Source organism: Meriones unguiculatus, chromosome 10, assembly GCF_030254825.1.
Source record: "Meriones unguiculatus strain TT.TT164.6M chromosome 10, Bangor_MerUng_6.1, whole genome shotgun sequence".
NCBI classification, from domain to species: domain Eukaryota; kingdom Metazoa; phylum Chordata; class Mammalia; order Rodentia; family Muridae; genus Meriones; species Meriones unguiculatus.
Genome location: NC_083358.1, coordinates 34,490,953 through 34,512,884, shown reverse-complemented (window position 1 = coordinate 34,512,884; position 21,932 = coordinate 34,490,953). Strand labels below are relative to the sequence as shown.

Below are 21,932 nucleotides of genomic sequence, written 5' to 3'. Positions count from 1 at the left end.
CATGTGTTTGTGCGTGTGTGTGTGTGTGTGTGTGTGTGTGTGTGTGTGTATGTGTGTGTGTGTTTCCTCCTGAATCTGGAAGAGAGTCCCAGTTTTACTGCAAAAGGAACAGGTAGTTCTAAGCTGCCAAGTTGGAGGTAAAAATCAAAATGGGGTCGTCTGGAAGAGTCATATTCTTAACCATGGAGCCATCTCTCCTGACTCACCATTAAAAACAATTTACATCTCTTTGTGTGTGTGTGTGTGAGTGTGTCAATTGAAGACCAGGCATATGTCAAAGCATTAATGTAGAGGACAGAAGAAAGCCCTCAGGAATAAGTTCTCTTCTTCCACCACGTGGGTAATAGGGATTAAAGTCTGGTCATCAGGCTTGCTGGCAAATCCCTTTACATGATGAACTGTGTACTCTCCCAGCCTTTATTATCCTGGCCCATATTCCCTTCTTCATAGTCTCTTTCTCCCTCACTTATTTGTCTTTCCATACTTCACCTCACCAATTTGGTATTTTTAAATGATGAAATTAATTTAGTAAAACAAGAAGAATATTGGAGAATATAACACATGGGAGAATCACAGCTCTGCTCCATTTCTTAACCATTGAATTGATCCAATATTTAAGTAATTTTTAATAATGAATTATAAAAAACATAACACTGAAATGTAGTAAGCCAAATAATAGTTCAATGTTTTTTATATTGTCCTTCAATGGAATTCTTTCCAGGGTTTTATAGGGATGCATTCATGGTTTGTGATTTTACCAGGATTCTCAGAATGAGATTCAGTCTCAACACAGCATTCAGGCCCAACAGGACACTGATTGACTCCAGTATTGTTACAGAACCAATTGTTGGAAAGCTTCTGTCAACAAGGTAACAGAGCATAATTCTCTAAGTTATTAATAAGCATGTTCATGTAACTATCAGCTGCTAATGCAAAAATCATTTGAATCTGAGTCAAGTAAAGGCAATTGTATTTTGTTTGCTACAATTAAAATTCCTAGACAGACAGGAGACTCCTCCCTAACAGTCACGAGCCATAGGATGGGCTAGATCAGGAGACCCTAAACAAACCTCTCATCACAGAGCTCAATAACTCAAAAGCCATCCCCTTCTCTGTCACTGGTATCTGTCAGGTGATGATGTCAACTCAGGGTAGAGCTGGCTGAGGTTCCCCATGAGTAAGGGTCCATAATTGAGGAGCTCAATAGAGGAATAAGTTGAATTGGACATTGGCTTCCTTAGATTCTGCCTACACAAACTGCACTGCCTGAGCTACTTTCTTGCCAAAAAGAACCACAAAGTTGCATCCTTTTCAGAAAAATAAAATGTAGTGAACCTACTATTCTTCCCAATAACCTCTCCCTTTCTGAAGACAGGATTACACTTCTGCCTCACTGAGTTCTTACTGACTATGTGTTTGCTTCAATGTTGGGAACAGGCACAGGATAACAAGAACCTAAGGGAAGGAAGCAAGCCTTAAGTTCCTTCCCAAGGGTGACAGTGGGAGGACCTTCCACTCGCCTTAGAATGCCATCATGATGTGTCAAACTGCATCACAACCAGCTGTGGAACCTGGAAGCCCAGAGCCCGGGCAAGAGCTGAGGCACACAGCACTTCAGCCTCTGGTGCGTTGGCTGTGCTACCAAGCTCTTCAGGCAGCTTTCACTGTCATTTCCACAAGTTTGGACTCCACCAAGGCTCACTGTGGCCTGGAGCCCAAATTCTCTCCCTCTCCCCTCCCCACCCTAAAGAGAATTTCCATCACGTGTTCTAAGGTCAGGACTGCCACCTCAAAGAGCAGATTCATCAACTGAATACTCTTTCATACCTACATCTTCACATTCCAACTATCTTCATAATCCAACTGATTCCAACACCGAGAGCTAGACTTTAGTCTGAGCCCTTCCGCCTGCATTTTCTGACTGTGGACAAAATGTCCTGTACAGATAAGACATCTACAAATGATCCTGGCAACATCAAGAGGATATCTAACCAAGAACACCCGCTGAAAGTCCAGCAGACCTGCACTTTGACAGGGAATCCAGAAAGTAGCAGGAGAGATGACGGTGAACACATGAGAAAAAGCAGACCAACCATTCCTTTTATGTTGTATCATGGACAACAGTGTGAAATCATGAACCCTGAATATCCATCTATGGGACAAAAGAGGAAATGGCAGGCTGAGGGAGGAAACAACTTTCCCTCTGCAGAAGGACTTGAGCCTCAAAAGAAGTTAAAAGAAGATAACTTTGAAATCGAACTTGGGTGTAAACAGCTGGTCCAGGGTCAGGTACACAATGCCCAGGAATTGGGTAGAGTACAGAAAAAGAACAAAGAGTACACGCAAAACCATCGGGATGAGGCTACCGCTGAGGTGAGGCTTTCTGATGGTGGCAAGAGACGCAAGCGACCCTACTGCAACATAGAACAACATGTTGAGAAACAACACAGAGAAAAATATCAAAGGTTGTTAGAAGAGCTTCAAACTATTGAGACTGTGAGCTCTGACCCTCACAGCACTCACTTAAGCCCTGTGGACACCTTGAAGGGCATCAAATCCTGTATGGAAGGACAAAGTCTCAGGTCTAAAACCAATCACTCTGAGCCAAACCAGCCTGACAGTGTTGTCCCAGAAGAAGATCAGTTACCAATCAGAGATGGAAAAAGACACTCAGAAGTGGAAATCTGTCATTCAGAAAAGAGGGACCAAGGAAACATCCAAGAGGGGGAAAGGAGACAACACCCCCAGCCAGACTTCCTGGGAGGAGCCCAGACCCAGCTCCCCACAGACAGGGTCAGCAAAAACACCCTCATCCAAAACAAAGTGCCCAAAACACCAGAGGCCAAGAAAAAGGGTAACAACGAGCAAGAGGAGGGTGGAGAGCTGGACCGTGGCTCTGACATCACAGCAGAAATGGAGAAAGAAATTCAAAATGCCCTTGGCCCAGGGCCACAAGATGAAGTTTTGAGCTGTGCTTTTAAACTGCACATCACTAGAGCAGACATGCACACACTTAAGGACATGCAGTGGCTCAATGATGAAGTCATCAACTTTTATATGAACCTACTCATGCAAAGAACCCAAACTCAAGGTTACCCCTCACTGCATGCATTTAACACCTTCTTTTATACCAAACTAAAGAGTGGGGGGTACAAATCTGTAAAAAGGTGGACCCAGGCCATAAACCTTTTTGAGAAAGAACTGATTCTGGTGCCCATACACCTGGACGTCCACTGGAGCCTGGTGGTGGTAAACTTAAGACAGAAGAGTGTTGTCTACTTAGACTCGATGGGGCAGGAAAGACCTGACATTCTTAAGCTGATTTTCCACTATCTGCAGGATGAGAGCAAGGCGAGAAGGAATATAGATCTGAACCCTTTGGACTGGAAGCAGTACAGCATGACAGCAGAGGAGATTCCCCAGCAGCTGAATGGAAGTGACTGTGGAATGTTCATGTGTAAATACGCAGACTGCATCTCAAGAGGCCGGCCCATCACCTTCTCTCAGAGGCATGTGCCTCTGTTTAGGAAGAAGATGGTGTGGGAAATCCTGCACAGCTGCTTACTGTAGCTGTGCCCACCTGGCTGCTGAGGCTGCCCTGCAGCCTCTCCTGGAAGTGGCTGAGGACCTCAGGCAGGGTGGGTTGAAGAGCCTGGACACAGGACTGGAAAAAGTGGGTGATTCCCCACACTCCTCTGTGTAGTGCAAACCTGGAGTGAGGAAGAGCTAGCTGCATCTGAAGCAATCATCAAGATGGATGTGCCCGCCACAATTAGAAACCATCCAACCCACACAACACAACATGGAAACAAGCATGCTGCTTCAGAGACTTTAACTGTGAAAAAGACCAATGTTTGATTCCTCTTCCAATTACTTTCCTTTTCTTGTTTTTATTTTGTTTTGGGTTTGGTTTGTTTGTTTGCGTTTATTTGATTTTTGACTTTTTAAATTTCTTGTAATTTTTCTCTTCATTAATATGGGTTGTAGTTAAAGGCCAGAGGCTGTTCTCAGTGCTTTTTAGTGTTTAATTCTCTCCTGTTTGCTTGAACTCTTTGTATCTAAAATGACTGTCAATCCAAGTGCCAGCCTCAACGGGGGACCAGGCTGGTTGCCCTAATCGAAGCATGGGGTCAGGGGACAATACAGGAGTTTCACAGTATTGTTGAACTCTAACCATGTGACCTAGGTTGGGGTTCAGCTATGAGTATTAGGAAAAGTGTCACAGACGTTTCAAGATACACTATTATCTGAACCTAAATTGATCAGTTTTGCTCTTTGAGGGGAATGAAGTAACAATATTTGGACTGTGTATGTTTTCAACCTGAGCTCCTTGTATACATGTCCTAGCTTTTCCAGTGCTGAACTGAACACTTCTTCCTAAAGCAAAATCTTTAATTTAAATCTCTTTCATTAAAATGTATTTTCTTTTATACATTAAGATGAAACTAAATATTTTTATCAAAGTTTACATTCTCCCCCTTATGCACACAATTATTAGACTTAGTGATGCTTTCTGCTGATATTGCCAAGTATAATAGAATACATTTTACAGAAGAAATTTGCATTCAATTTTCCTGTTCAGTTGAAATCTTCCCTCTGTTCATGAAGTTTTTATTTAATAAAGTTTAATGTTGTTTGATCATACCTCGCAAGATCTTGTCCCTGATGTTGCTCACATGGTGTCATGAGTTGGTCTGAGAAAACTGGCAAGCGCAAATATTCCTGAGGATTCCTCAGTGTGCCTGGACACTGTTCACACATCTGTAAGTCACTGGCAGTTCTTTTGTTCTGAGCCTAGGATGCAAAGACACAGTTCCTTAGTGAGCATCCTGTGTCTATTCTGTACTGTAGGAGAAGCTCAATAGAGCAGAACAGCAGCAAGCTGAACCTGCAGTGGTGTATAGCCTCAGTGTAGTGTGGAGAGACACAGAGCTCTGGAATTCACATGCATGGGAAGCACACCCTTGCAGGCACACAGCACACACAAACACACACACACACACACAGAGAGAGAGAGAGAGAGAGAAACAGAGACAGAGAGAAACAGAGACAGAGAGATACAGGAACATTTTTTTAAAAAACTATTACAAACACTGTAAACTTTGAAATGATATTAATTCTAATATCTGTAGACAGTCTGAACTGCAGAATCCAGAAATAAACAGGGAACATTGTCACTATTGGTCTAAGTGACTAATGTTAATTGGTCACTATTATCTATCAACATCAATGGACTCAACTCTCCAATAAAAAGACACAGACTATCAGAATGGGTATGGAAACAGGATCCAACATTCTGCTGCATCCAAGAAATGCACCTCTGCAACAAAGAAAAACACTACCTCAGAGTAAAGGGCTGGAAAAATGTCTTTCAAGCAAACAGACCCAAAAAACAAGCTGGGGTAGCTATCCTAATATCTAATAAAATAGACTTTCAACCAAAATTAATCAAAAAGATGCAGAGGGGCACTACATTCTCATCAAAGGAAAAATCCACCAAGAAGACATCACAATTCTGAACATCTATGCCCCAAATACAAGAACGCCTACATTCATAAAGAAAACATTATTAAAACTCAAATGACCAGGGGTAGGTGAAAGAACACATCCAACATAAATCAGGACCTCGTGACTTCACCAACAACCTCCAAAACTGATGGATACTCCAATTCTTCAGAAACACAGGAAAATGACTTTAAAGCTATGCTTACCCAATTATTTGAGGCTCATAAAGAGGAAACAAACAATTCTCTCAGAGCAATAGCCATGCAAATTCAGACATTTAAAGAGGAAATGAACAAATTTATCAAAGATTTGGCCAGTCAATTGGAGGCAAAGAAAGAGGAAATAGACAAAATTCTTAAAGAAACTCAGGCAAATATGGCCAAACAAATAGAGGCACAAGTAAAGATACAGTTAGTGGCATATAGAGAGGAAGTGAACAAAAAAAAAAAAAAAGAAAATAGAGACCATCGTAGAGAGACAGGAATCCACATTCAAACAGATGAAGGCAATGGTGCAAGGCATAAAAACAGACTTAGAATGAATAAAGAAAACACAAACTGAGAAAACCCTGGAGCTGGAGAACTTGGAAAAAAGATCAGGAACCACAAAGGTAAGCATCACCGACAGAATACCAGAGATGGAAGAGAGAATCTCTGGAGCTGAAGATTTACTCACAGAAATTGATACTTCTCTTAAAGAAAAAGTAAAAGCAGAAAAGTCCCAAACACAATATATCCAAGAAATCAAGGAAGCCATGAAAAGACGAAATCTAAGAATAATAGGAATTCATGAAAAAGAAGACTCCAGGCTCCAAGGTCCAGAAAAAATTTTCAAGAAAATCATAGAAGAAAATTTTCCCAACTTAAAGAGATGTCCGTAAATATACAAGAAGCCTACAGAACACCAAATAGACTAGACCAGAAAAGAAACACATCACATCTCATCATAGTCAAAACACTAAATCTACAGAACAAAGAAACTATATCAAAAGCAGCAAGGGAAAAAGGCCAAATAACATATGAAGGTAGACCTATCAGAATCACACCAGACTTCTCATCAGAAACTGTGAAAGCCAGAAGGGCCTGAAAAGGTGTCATGCAGACTCCAAAGAGACAATAGATACCAACCCAGACTGCTATACCTTGCAAAGCTTTCAATCAACATAGATGGAGAAAACAAAACATTCCATGACAAAACTAAATTTATGCAATATCTACAAAGCAAACCAGCCCTACAGAAGATACTAGAAGGAAAACTCCAATCCAATGAAAATAACTTCACCCAAGAAAACATAGCATACAGATAATATCCCAACAAAAATTAAAAGAAAACAAGTAGTGGAACAAAGTAAGACCACCAACTTCAATATAAAAGGAACTAACGTTCATTGGTCACTATTATCTATCAACATCAATGGACTCAACTCTCCAATAAAAAGACACAGACTAACAGAATGGGTGCAGAAACAGGATCCAACATTCTGCTGCATTCAAGAAACGCACCTCTGCAACAAAGACAAACACTACCTCAGAGTAAAGGGCTGGAAAAATGTCTTTCAAGCAAACAGACCCAGAAAACAAGCTGGGGTAGCTATCCTAATATCTAATAAAATAGACTTTCAATCAAAATTAATCAAAAAAGATGCGGAGGGACACTACATTCTCATCAAAGAAAAAATCCACCAAGAGGACATCACAATTCTGAACATCTATGCCCCAAATACAAGAACGCCTACATTCATAAAGGAAACATTATTAAAACTCAAATCACACATCAATCACAACACCTTAATAGTAGGAGACTTCAATACCCCACTTTCACCAAGGGACAGATCATCTAGACAGAAGCCTAATAAAGAAATAAAGGCACTTACAGGGGTCCTAAATCAAATGGACCTAATAGATGTCTACAGAACTTTCCACCAAAACTCAAGACTATACGTTCTTTTCAGCACCTCATGGAACCTTCTCCAAAATAGACCAGATAGTTGGTCACAAAGCAAGCCTCAACAAATACAAGAAGATTGAAATAATCCCCTGTATTCTATCTGACCACCATGGACTAAAGCTGCACCTCAACAACAATGGAATTAGAAAAAAGCCTACAAGCACATGGAAACTGAACTACTTGCTGCTCAATGACAGCTGGGTTAAGGAAGAAATAAAGAAAGAAATTAAAGACTTCCTAGAATTCAATGAAAATGAAGGTACAACATACCCTAATTTATGGGACACAAGGAAAGCAGTGCTCAGAGGAAAATTCATATCACTAAGTGCCTTCAAGAAGAAATTTGTGACATCTCATACAAGCAACTTAATGGCCCAAATGAAAGCCCTAGAAATAAAAAGAAGCAAATACACCCAAGAGGAGCAGACGGCTGGAAATAATCAAACTCAGGGCTGAAATCAATCAATTAAAAACTAATAAAACTATTCAAAGAATCAATGAAACCAAGAGCTGGTTCTTTGAGAAAATTAACAAGATAGACAAACCTTTAGCCAAACTAACTAAAAGGCAGAGAGAAACTATCCAAATCAGCAAAATCAAAAATGAAAAGGGGTACATAACTACAGACACCGAGGAAATCCAAACAATCATTAGGTCTTACTTCAAAAGCCTATATGCCACAGAGTTTGAAAATCTAAAAGAAATAAACAATTTTCTAGATAGATTCAATCTACCAAAATTAAGTCAAGATCAGGGAGAAAGATTGAATTGTCCTATATCCCCCAAGGAAATAGAAGCAGTCATAAACAGTCTCCCTTCCAAATAAAGCCCTGGACCAGATGGATTCAGTGCAGAATTCTACCAGACCTTCAAGGAAGTGCTAACTCCAATTTTCTCCAAACTATTCCACAAAATAGAAACAGAAGGAACATTACCAAACTCATTCAATGAAGCCACAGTCACCTTGATACCTAAACCACACAAAGACCCAACAAAAAAGGAAAAATTCAGACCTATCTCTCTTATGAACATTGATGCAAAAATACTCAATAAAATCTTTGCAACCTGAATTTAGGAACACATCAAAGTTGTCATCCACTATGACCAAGTAGGATTCATCCCAGGTATGCAAGGGTGGTTCAGTATAAGGAAATCCATCAATGTAACCCACCACATAAACAAACTGAAGGAGAAAAACCACATGATCATCTCCTTAGATGCCGAAAAAGCATTTGACAAAGTTCAACTCCCATTCATGTTTAAAGTCTTGGAGCAATCAGGGATACAAGGCACATACCTAAATGTAGTAAAGGCAATATACAGCAAACCTATAGCCAACATCAAACTCAGTGGAGAGAAATTTAATCAATCCCACTGAAATCAGGGACAAGACAAGGCTGCCCACTCTCTCCATATCTCTTCAACATAGTACTTGAAGTTTTAGTTAAAGCAATAAGACAACTAAAGGAAATCAAGGGGATACAAATTGGAAAGGAAGAGGTCAAAGTGTCACTATTCACAGATGATAGTATACATGAGCGACCCCAAAAATTTCTACCAGAGAACTCCTTCAGCTGATAAACACCTTCAGCAAAGTAGCAGGATACAAAATCAACTCAAAAAAAATTGGAAGCCCTTTTGTATACCAAAGACAAAAGGGCCGAGAAAGAAATCAGGGAAACAGCACCCTTCACAGTAGCCACTAATAACATAAAGTACCTTGGGGTGACTCTAATCAAGCAAATGAAATACCTGTTTGAAAAAACCTTTAAGTCTCTGAAGAAAGAAATCGAAGAAGATATCAGAAGATGGGAAGATCTCCCATGCTCATGGATTGGTAGGATTAACATTGTGAAAATGGCCATCCTGCCAAAAGCAATCTACAGATTCAATGCAATTCCCATCAAAATACCAACTCAGTTCTTTACAGACCTTGAAAGAAAAATTCTCAGCTTCATATGGAGAAACAAATACCCAGAATCCCTAAAATGATCCTGTACAACAACAGATCATCTGGAGGCATCTCCATTCCCGATCTCAAGCTGTACTACAGAGCAATAGTAATAAAAACTGCATGGTATTGGCATAGAAACAGAAAGGAGGATTAATGGAACCGAATAGAAGAACCAGAAATAAACCCACACACCTATGAACACTTGACTTTTGACAAAGAAGCCAGAACCATTCAATGGAAAAAAGACAGCATCTTCAACAAATGGCACTGGTCCAAAAGGATATCTACATGCAGAAAAATGAAAATAGATCCATATTTATCACCCTGCACAAAACTAAACTCCAAGTGAATCAAAGATATCAGCATAAAACCAGATACACTAAATTGTTTAGAAGAAAAATTGGGGCAGAGCCTAGAACTCATTGGCACAGGAGACAACTTCCTGAACAGAACACCAACAGCACAGGCTCTAATAGCAACAATCAATAAATGGGACCTCATGAAACTGAAAAGCTTCTGTAAAGCAAAAGACACTGTCATCAGAACAAAATGACTGCCTACAGACAGGGAAAGGATCTTCACCAATCCTATATCTGACAGAGGGCTGATATCCAGCATATATAAAAAACTAAAGAAGTTAAAAAGCAATAAATCAAGTAATCCAATTTTTAAAAAAATGGGAAACAGAACTAAACAGAGAATTCTCAATAGAGGAACATAGAATGTCAGAGAAACACCTAAAGAGATGTTCAGCATCCTTAGCCATCAGGGAGATGCAAATCAAAACGACCCTGAGATTTCACCTTACACCCATCAGAATGGCTAAGATCAAAAACTCAAGTGACAACACATGCTGGAGAGGTTGTGGAGAAAGGGGAACCCTCCTCTATTGCTGGTGGGAATGTAAACTGGTACAACCACTTTGGAAGTCAATCTGGTGCTTTCTCAGACAATTAGGAATAGTACTTCCTCAAGATCTAGCTATACCACTCCTAGGCATATACCCAAAATTTGCTCAAGTACACAACAAGGACATTTGCTCAACCATGTTTATAGCAGCTTTATTTGTAATAGCCAGAACCTGGAAACAACTGAGATGTCCATCAATGGAGAAATGGATACAGAAATTCGGGTATTTTTACACAATGGAATACTACTCAGCAATCAAAAGAGAAGAAATTGTGAAACTTGCAGGCAAATAGTGGGACCTAGAATCGATCATCCTGAGTGAGCTATCCCAGAAGCAGAAAGACACACATCGTATATAATCACTCATATAGTCCTATAAGGTATGATAAAGATAAAGCTATACACCTAAAGAAGATAAACAAGAAAGAGGACCCAGGGTAAGATGATCAATCCTCACTTAGAAAGACAAATGGGAGGTGCATTGGATGTAAGAGAAAACAAGTAACAGGACAGGAGCCTACCGCAGAGGGCCCCTGAAAGACTCCACCTAGCAGTATATCAAAACAGATACTAAGACTCATAACCAAACCTTTGGCAGAGTGCAGGGAATCATATGAAAAGAAAGGGAGTTAGTATGACATGGAAAGGATAGGAGCTCCACAAGGATCAAATGTATCTGCGCACAGGGGTCTTTTCTGAGACTGACACTCCACCAAGAACCATGTATGGATACAACCTAGAACCTCTGCTCGGATGAAGCCTGTAGTAGCTCAGTAACCAAATGGTTTCCCATGGTAAGGGGAACAGGGACTATTTCTGACCAGAACTCGATGGCAGGCTCTTTGACCTCCCCAACCCCCCAAGGGAGGAGCAGTCCTGCTAGGTCACAGAGGAGGACTTTGGAGCCAGTCCTGGAGATACCTGATAAAACAGGGTCAGATGAAAGGGGAGGAGGTCCTCCCTTATCAGTGGACTTGAAAAGGGGCAGGAGATGAGGGCGGGAGGGAAGGGTTGGGAGGGAATGAGGGAGTGGGATACAGCTGGGATACAGAGTTAATAAAATGTAACTAATAAAAAAAAGTTTACCTGCAAAAAAAAAATTAAACTGCTCCTTCAACAAGAAAATAAAAAGAAAATTAAAATAATATTTAAATAAGTGAGATTACCAACTAAGCAAGCAGGACACCAACCAGCAAACCTTCATAGCCTCTGCCTCAGCCTCTGCCCCGCATTCCTGCCTTGGTTTCCAGCAGTTGATTCATTGTCACCTGTAAACCAAATAAAAGCTCTCCTTCTCCAGTCAGTGTTTTATCAGAGCAGAAGAAAACAAATAAATACAACTTGCTTCTGTATACAACTGATTATGACATGAGAAGTATGCTTTACAGCATTTGCAAAAATAACTTGTTACAAGACCAGGGGAAGGCAGGAAGGCCCAGGTTATACACATACATGTCGACCACAGCTTTTCACAGAAAAGGTAAGACACATTTTTCATAGGGAGTCCAAAAGATAAAAGGAAGAATAGGGAAAGAGAAGGAAGGAGGGAAGGAAGGAAAAAAAATCAGAAAGAAGAAGAAAGGGAAGAAAAGAGGAAATGAGGCCAAGGGAGGGAAGGAAGATGGAGACAGAGAGGAAGAGGAAGAAGAAAGGTTTAAGACAGAGAAATAAAAAGCAAAGAGGGTAGACATGTTACACACATGGGACATTTGACAACTTTTCTTCAGTTTAAGTACATATCTACCTGAGTCCAACTCTTCACTGGAGTCCCTTAGTTCATTCCTTCCCCCAGCATCCCATCCAGAATCCAGGATGCACTTAGTCCTCTCCCTGAGTTCCTCTCTTCCTGAGCATTATGTAACCTTAAATGTGTTGCTTCCAGGACCGAGTTCATTAGCGTGGGAAGGACTTAACCAGTATGTGCTTAACACTCTGTTCCTCACAACGATCCTTTCAAGTGGGTATTCTTGTCATAATTTTCATGGCAAAGAAAATGAGGCAAGACCAGGTAAGGTAAATTACCGCAGGTTCACTTCCTCAGTTTGGCTGGGCTGGGATTCTGTTCCTAGCACTCTAATTCCTGAGGCTGTGCTCCAAGCTACAGTACCCCATGAAGCATGGATAAACCTGGTTGAGTTTTTTCCTTACAGATTGTTCTACCATATCTGAACATAGAACCTGCTGATAGAAGAATGGCAGAGACATCCAGAAGATGAATAGCCACAGAGACAATGAAATAAAACAGTATCTATTAGCACTCAACACTCTCTGTACATTACTTCATGATCTGACTTGATGGACCATTAGGGGAAATCAGATGCCCAACCAAACTAAAATAAAATGCAGGCCTAATTAGAGAAAGGTGGATTATTTATTTATAAATTAGGTGTCTGAGGAACACAAATAAATGTGTATGAATAGAAATCTCCAGTAAAATAATGCACTCTGGAAACCCGTACATACAGACGTTTGGCCACACATTTGTAAATACTCATGAACACTACAAAAGCAATTACAGCCGATGCTCAGGTAACTGTGCACTGACAACATACAGGAGTTCATGATCTTACCCTCATCCTAAAACTACAGTATGAAAACTGTCCTTCGAAGGGACCAAGAAACGTAGGAGTCTCTTTTCCATGTCTGCAAACACGGCATTGTCTTTTTCATATGGCCAGTGAGGAGCTACCCACTCTCTGTAATACTGAAGACAGAAAAGAAGGAACAGTCAAGTCTAATCCTAAGAGCAGAGTCACCACCCATTCTTGCAAGACAACCATGTGAGCTTCGTGGATGAGATAGAGGGTAAGGGTGAGTCCTCATGTGGCTGTGCGTCTTCCGGAGGGGGTGGAACTGAGAAGCTCATTGGAGCCTTTTATGTGGGACCTTCCTTGAGTTGGTGACTGACAGAGAGTTATGACAAAGAGAGATAATCATACTGTCTTTCTGCCTTACTCTCTAACACTGGGATTTCTTGTTTTACACAATCCCCTGTTCCCCCACACTAATGCCATCCTAGTGAGTCCCTCACTGGAGGTAATATGATTGTTCTTTCACAACTGAGAGCTTAATAAGTCTTTTTCTTCATAAAATACCAGCCTCAGGCATTTCATAATGACAACATAAACTAATATATAAGTGATAGAATTTTTTTACATTTTCTATTTCTTCAAATCAGTTCTATAAATTGATAGTATTAGAAATGTCTCCACTCTCTATGTGTTGAATTGGTTTTCTTATAATATCAGAATCTTCTTCACTTAAAATGCACAGAACTCTGCATTGAGTGTACAAAATTTTTAAATGTTTATTTGTATTGTTGTGGTTATAATTAATTCATATCATGCTTGTGTATTGAGCATCAAATCCAGGGTGACTCACACAGGCCTGTAAAATAATGTATTAATGTGCCCAGGAGACAAAACACAATATGGGAATTATAACCAAAGTGTGTGCTTTCAAGAAAGATTGGATAAAGAAAGGTATTTACAGTAACAGAAAGCAATTAAATATTGGGATAGTGGAAGGTAGCAAGCTCTGAGATACATGAAGAAAGGAATCCAGAGGTAAAAATAAACACACACACACACACACACACAAACCTCTCCAGCATGTGCTGTCACTTGAGTTTTTGATCTTAGCCATTCTGATGGGTGTAAGGTGAAATCTTAGGGTTGTTTTGATTCGCATTTCCCTAATGACTAATGATGTTGAGCATTTCTTTAAGTGTTTCTCTGCCATTCAATATTCCTCTATTGAGAATTCTCTGTTTAGTTCTGTTTCCGATTTTTAAATTGAGTTACTTAATTTTCTGCTTTTTAACTTATTTAGTTCTTTGTATATACTGTATAATAGCCCTCTGTCAGATATAGAAAAGCAAAGAGAATGGACATCAGAAGAAGGAGAAAACAGGGAACAAATTAGGAGCCTGCCACAGAGGGCCTCTGAAAGGTTCTGCCCTGCAGACTATCAAAGCAGATGCTGAGACTTACGTCCAAACTTTGAGGAGTTTGCAGGGAATCTTATGAAAGAAGTGGGAGTTAGTAAGACCCAGAGGAGACAGGAGCTCCACAAGGAGAGCAACAGATCCAAAAAATCTGGGCACATGGGTCTTCCCTGAGACTGATAGTCCCACCAAGTAGCATGCATGGAAATAACCCAGAACCCCTGCACAGATGTAGCACATGACAGTTCAGTCTCCTAATGGGTTCCATAATAATAGGAACAGGGACTGTCTCTAACATGAACTGATTGGCCTGCTCTTTGATCACCTTCCCCTGATAGGGGAGCACCCTTACCAGGCCATAGAGGAAGACAATGCAGCCACTCCTGATGAGACCTAACAGACTAGGATCAGAAAGAAGGAAAAGAAGACCTCCCTTACCAGTGGACTTGGGGAGGGGCATGCTCCACTACTCAGTGGAGAAGTAGGAGGAAGGGAGGAATTGAGAGGGGAGAAGGGAGATAACTACGGGGGGGGGGGAATACGAAGTAAATAAAGTGTAATTAATAAAAAATTAAAAAATAAATAAAAAACGTTCACTTCTAATATACACAGTAAGTCCCAGGCCAGCCAGGGCTATACAGTGAGACCCTGCCTCAACAACAAAAAATTAAATAAAAATAATGGTTGCATTTGAACAAATCAAAATAAATTCAATTTTCCAAGGAACAGTATTTTCAAATGTCAAGGCACAAGCTATAAACTGAGAGAATTAGGTCTGTGCTGTAACAGACAACAGACTAATATGAAGAACACACTAAAAATGAAAAGTCACAAATCAATAAGAGGCAAAGACATGAGTAAGCACCTCAGCTATGAAAACAAATAGCCTGTGAATGTGTGAAACCTTTTCTCTCATTAGCAATCAGTCATACAAATGGAGACAAAATACCCTTTCACTAGAAGACTGCCTCTCCACAACAGTGTCTTCATGTCAACTAAAGGAATGCATTTAAGGTATCTACTTTTGGGAATTACTAGGTACAGAGGTGTCTAGTTATAAGGGGGGACTTCATTTCCTAGTCCCCTTTGCGGTAAGCTGTGAACATGTGACTCATCAATTTTCTACCAGTTACACTAGTGGAACATATATGTCCTATGAGTGCATGGATATCGACACCTTGTTCCTGCTTTTCTCTTATACAAACTAAATTCTTGACTGAGTTTCAGACAAGAAGCCATGTTCAAACCTCTGGGCTCTGACAGTACTACAAAGAGGAAGGAGCCTGGACTAATTAATGGAACAAGAAAAAGACTTAGAGTGAGGAATGGTGAGAGCATATTTCTAGTCTTAATCATACAGAGGTCTTAGGAGGAAGATGGTTTTGAGTCCAAGACCAGCCTGGGCTATTAAGTGAGTTCTAGGCCATCCCAAACTACAGTGAGACCATCTCAACACAACAATAATAATGACAACGACAATGACAATGATAATAGAAACACCTATGTTTTAGGTTACTGCTCAATATTATTATTATTACTACTATGATTGTCATTTATGTTTGTGTCTATAGCTGTTTGTAGCTCTGGCTGTCCTGGAACTTGCTATGTAGTGGCCTCAGACTCATTTCTATTTGCCTCAGCCTCCTCAGGGCTGAGATTTAAGATATGAACCACCACGCCCAGCTCTCTTTCTCTTTCTTGTAAAATATAGACAGTACCTTAACTAATATCCTAGTCAATTCTTGCTTTTATTACAAAATATGTATTGTAGTCTCACTTTCCACTGGCATGACCATACATACCATAAGAGTAACAGACACTTAGAGCATTTGGCATGGTATTATTATTCAGGAAAGCAAAATTACAGACAGCTCAAATTTCTATGAAAACAGGAAGTCCCTTGTGGTATTTTCATGCCCTGAAACATTATATATCAGAGAATATTTGGTGTAGTAATGAAGTAATAGCAATTGATATTAACTTAGTACTGATAATAATAATATTAAGTAAAAACTGAACATCATAGGAATATATACAGAATTTTTCCAGTGCTACATATAGAAACTTTGTTCTTGTCCCTACTAGACAAGTTTACCACTAACTTACAGCTTTTCCATCTTTAAAGTTCTTATTGTGAAAATTACAGATATTTATATTTGTATTTGTATCAATGCATATGTAAGGCAGTCCCACACGCTGAGCACCCAATAATGTTAGCTCTGGTGTTTATCTTTACTTAAAATTACCATCCTTTTATACACCTTTACATTCCAATTATTATTCACATGTAATAAACACTATTTAATATTTAATACACATTTTAGAATATGATCTTATGCCCAATAATCATCTATTCATAGAGAAATCTCATTTTAGCTGCTTTTCAGCCTACTTTCTCCCATCCAAGTAGTAACCAGGCCCGACCCTGCTTAGTTTCCAAGATCAGGATGAGACTGGGTTCATTCAGGGTGGTATTGCCATAGACTCAGCCTACTTTCTGCCTCTCCACAGTGATGATAAATAAAAAACTTCAAATGTCATAACTTCAACCATAAATGCTACAGCATGTATCTTTTAAAGAAAAAGAACTGTTAGATATGACAAATTCATCATATTCCACCTGCAAAATTAAAAGAATTCCTGGAAACCTTTAAACACATGGTACATATTCAAACAACTCTATATTCATCATATATCAGTGTATCATATATTAAAGACATGAAAACCTATTAAAAAAACTACAGTGAAGTTTTACAGAAAACAACTGATTAATTGTAAGTTCTAAATTGTGGGATAAAACTTAGAAATAGAGAGCGATGTCTCCAAGAGGACAAGTGTGGAAATCTCACTGGCGACATCTGGTACTCATGGCTAGTCTTAGATTTGTTCTTTTACTGTAATTTATCATATTCTGTAACCTCCATGTATGTTTCAGAAAAATGGGTGGGAGAGAACGAGATAGGGAGAAAAGCAAAAGGTGATCCTCTCATCCCTTCCCACTAGATAAACTCAATGTAAACAATTGTGCCCAAATGAGAGGAGAGGCAGCAGACAGAGAGATGGTTATTAAAAAGTCCAGTGCAAAACAAAACACTTAAATTGGAGGCAAAATGCTTTTAAAGTAGAAGCAGAGAGAGTGAAAAGGCTTCAGCCACCTTAACTAGGTTGCCTTCACTAGTTGTCTATGGAAAAGACCAGGATCTACTTACTCATATATTCAAGCCTTCATTTCATAAGCAATGATTGCTACATGATTTACCTGCGAGTAAATCATGCAGCAATGTCCTTGTGTGGGTGTGAAGGATAGCACTGAATTGCAGCTATAAAGGAGGAGGCAGATGTTGGGAGTCGCTGTAGGTTTGACTTAGGCCAGGGCTTTGAGAGAGCTATTTATAGAAGGCAACTTGCTCTACTCAAATTATCAGTGAAAAGTGTGCATGTCCAAAACAGCCTTCAGTCAATGAAGGACTAGACTAGTACTCAGTGTTCAGATTTTGCAAAATGATTCTAAAGAAAAAACATAAGTGGTTGATGAGCAGCTTGTCTTCATGTGGGCTCCCTAACAACTGGAGCAGTGGCGTTGCACATAGTCCTAATGTGACTAGATGTGTTTGGGAAGGTTGGTACCAAAGCAGTGGAGGGAAAGGGGATGATGCTCCCTATGCTGACAAAAGGAGAGGGGACAGTAGGGAAAAACTATGGTAGGGTGTGACCCCCAGGAGGACAGTGGGAGGGGACAGGGATGAGGATGTAAAGTGAATAAATAATAACTAAATAAAGATAGATAGATAGACAGACAGACAGACAGACAGATAGATAGATAGATAGATAGATAGATAGATAAATCAACAATAAGAAAAAAGAATATAAAGAGAGAAAAGAACAGTCTATGACAAAGATTTCCCATGAAATGATGCCTTGTAATGAGGACAACTGGGCTGTAACTAAACTCTGGGCTCTGCTTTCCTCCCCCAGGGAATCCCAGCTGAAGGTGGTTGAGCTCCAGCCTGTTGTCTCACTGTTGGAGAAGGGAGCTCCAGCCATGGCAAGCCACTTTGTGTCCTGGTCCAGTGAGTCTGATCAGGTTAGGACTGGCTTACAGGATGCCACAGGTGCTCAGCCAGGGGCACAGCCTTCTCATTGCCACCTTCAGCCAAAGGAGACACCAAGTTACCCAGTGAATTACTAAAGCACAGTGACAAGCAGGCTCACAGAAGCAGCAAGGCAGCTGCTCCCTTCCTTACCTTTGACTTGGCTCTCTCTCCTCTTTTTGAATCTGCTCGGGTCAAACATTCTCCAGCTATTCGGGACTTGCTTCGAAGGGCAATTTCTGACAGTGGTCACAGGCCAGTCTCCTTGCAAAGGCAAAGAGTAACCAGGAAATCTCCTCTATGCCCTCTGGTAGTTGTAGGAATCAAGCCAATGCTGCGAACTAGAATTGATATCCACACTGGGATACCACAAAACCTGCCGGCGCTGCTTCCCATCATGCTCCTTCTGCTGCTGCCAACGTCCGGTAGGCCGAGTGGATGGCAGTTACCCTGCGAATTCGCTCAGCGGTTTCGAGGCAGCTGAGGCATTAACGCTCAGAAGCACCGGCTTCAGCCCCATTGGAGTTAGTTATCTAGGGAACCTTCTGTGCACCCTCTCCTTCCCAGGTCTCCAGACTGTTGCTGCTGCTTCCGGGGTGTCAAGGATGCAAGCTCCAGGAACCATGCCCCTGACCTTCAGCCAATCAGGGCTGTGCATGTGCTAGGACACTCAGGCAGGGAGAGAATGGCTGTTGCTGGACAGGACTACTTTGGCCAGGTGGTATCCCGTGGGTGGAGGGGGATAGCACTCATGAGCTGACCTCTTCTCTGCCCTTAACCTGGTCCCTGCTCTTGGCTCCTCCTAGAATATGTACGCCTCTTGTGACCAACCCAAACAGGTCCCTGCTCATCCAGTGGTTGCCCTTAGCTGGGCCACAAGTGTCTTGCTACTCTAGAGCTATGTAAGAGGCTTCCATTGAAGAACCCCCTAAATCTGGACACAGACCTCCTTGTGACTTCCTGTGGACTTTGAAGAGGATCTTTTCCAGTGACTGAAATCCATAGCTGACTCTCACCCAATAGACTCCAAGATGTTGGACCCCAGGAGGAAACTGAGCATCGGACTGGGAGGTACCTCTAATTTAGGCTTTGTCTTAGTTACTGTTCTATTGCTATGAAGAAACACCAGGACTAAAACAACTTCTTAAAGAAAGCATTTAACTGGGGGCTTGCTCCCAGTGTCAGAGGGTAAACCATCCTGATGGTGAGCATGGCAACAGACACGCAGGGGGCAGGAACAGCAGCTGAGAGCTTACTTCTTAAGACAATATTGAGAGAGAAAGAGAGAGAGACAAGGAGACAGAGAGAGAGAGAGAGAGAGAGAGAGAGAGAGAGAGAGAGGCATTCAGGATGATGAGCCTATGGGGGTCATTGTCATTCAAACCACCTCAGGCTTATGGTTGATGCATCTAGAAGCTAGGAAAGGATGGTTGCTTCCTCCCAGGTGTTGAGAGCAGCATCTGCCTTCAACCCCAGGAACAGCAGCTGAAGGGTGTCTGCCACACACCGGTGCATGCTACTGTAAACTGTGCCTCTCAAGCCTTGGCTCTCATTCTTCCTTACTGTTGAGGGTCTTGTTATGTGCCCCAGCTGCCCTCATGGGAAGCTTCTTGCTTCCAGCACCACTCCCAGATTTAATCAACTTTAACAGAAAACATTTTTAAAAAATCAGACACAATATCTCACCCATCTTTCATAATGGTAACTGTACTACAAACCTATCTGGATGCTGTGATAAGATATCCTGACAAAAGCACTGTGAGATAAAGGGTTTATTCTGTCTTCCAGGTGGAGGGGCAGTCCATCCTGGGGAAGTCATGACATCAGGAGCCTGATGCACTTGGTCCACTCTCAAGAGATTCAGAGAGATGAATGCTCCTCTTCACCTTTTGTTCAGTCCAGGACCCCAGCCTAAGGAATAGAGCCACACACATTGAAGCTGAGTTCCCACTGCAATTAACTTACTCTAGATAATCTGTCACACTCATGTATGCCCAGAGGTTTGTCTCGGTCAATATAGTATATTGAGTGTTCATGGCTTAACATTACTAAGTTTCATTACTTTCAAAGGTGATTGTTTTGCACATATTCCCACAAGAACCCCACCAGATGGGCATTACAACCCTGATAATACAAATGAGAATCAGGAAACAAAATGATCACTTCTTTGTCTTCCCATATTTTACCTCACTATTTTGGTATTTTTCCAAGTGATCAAATGAATTTTGTAAAATAAGAAGAATATAACACATTGGAGAATCACATCTCTGCTCTATTTCTTGCTCATTGAATACTACACTGAAATGTAGTAAACTAAAAAATCAGTCACCACCATTATGTTTTTAATATTGTCCTTCAATGGAATTCTTCCCAGGGTTTTGGAGGGATACATTCATGGTTTGTGATTTTACCAGGATTGTCAGAATGAGATTCGCTCTCAACACAGCATGCAAGCACAAAAGGGCACTGATTGACTCCAGTATTGTTACAGAACCAATTGTTGGAAAGTTTCTGTCAACCAGGTCCCAGAGCACAATTCTTTGAATTATTAATAAGCATGTTCATGTAGTGCCAGCTGCTATGCAAAAATTATTTGAATCCGAGTCAAGTAAAGGCAATTGTATTTTGTTTGCTACAATTAAACTTCCTAGAAGACAGGAGACTCGTCCCTAACAGTCACGTGCCATAGGATGGGCTAGATCAGGAGACTCTAAACAACCCTGTCATCACAGAGCTCAATAACTCAAAAACCAACCCCTTCTCTGTCACTGGTATCTGTCAGGTGATGATGACAACTCAAGGTAGAGCTGGCTGAGGTTCCCCATGAGTAAGGGTCCATAATTGAGGAGCTCAATACAGGAATAAGTTGAATTAGACATTGGCTTCTTTAGATTCTGCCTACATAAACTGCACTGCCTGAGCTACCTTCTTGCCAAAATGAACCACAAAGTTGCATCCATTTCAGAAAAATAAAATGTAGTGAACCTACTATTCTTCCCAATAACCTCTCCCTTTCTGAAGACAGGACTACACTTCTGCCTCACTGAGTTCTTACTGACTATGTGTTTGCTTCAATGTTGGGAACAGGCACAGGCAAAGAAGAACCTAAGGGAAGGAAGCAAGCCTTAAGTTCCTTCCCAAGGGTGACGGTGGGAGGAGCTTCCACTCGCCTTAGAATGCCATCATGATGTGTCAAACTGCATCACAACCAGCTGTGGAACCTGGAAGCCCAGAGCCTGGGAAAGAGCTGAGGCACACAGCACTTCTGCCTCTGGTGCGTTGGAGTGCTACCAAGCTCTTCAGGCAGCTTTCACTGTCATTTCCACAAGTTGGGACTCCACCAAGGCTCACTGTGGCCTGGAGCCCAAATTCTCTCCCTCTCCCCTCCCCACCCTAAAGAGAATTTCCATCAGGTGTTCTAAGATCAGGACTGCCACCTCAAAGAGCAGATTCATCAACTGAATACTCTTTCATACCTACATCTTCACATTCCAACTATCTTCATAATCCAACTGATTCCAACACCGAGAGCTAGACTAAGTCTGAGCTCTTCCGCTTGCATTTTCTCACTGTGGACAAA

At 41.0% G+C, this 21,932-nt stretch overlaps 1 protein-coding gene across 1 annotated transcript; it reads left to right on the top strand.

The window, feature by feature from the left end:
* The first annotated feature begins 1,932 nt into the window (after positions 1-1,932).
* Positions 1,933-3,570, top strand: LOC132657103 (sentrin-specific protease 2-like). The gene has a single exon (XM_060393323.1). It carries the CDS (start codon positions 1,933-1,935, stop codon positions 3,568-3,570), a length of 1,638 nt encoding a protein of 545 aa, XP_060249306.1.
* Positions 3,571-21,932: the final 18,362 nt, after the last annotated feature.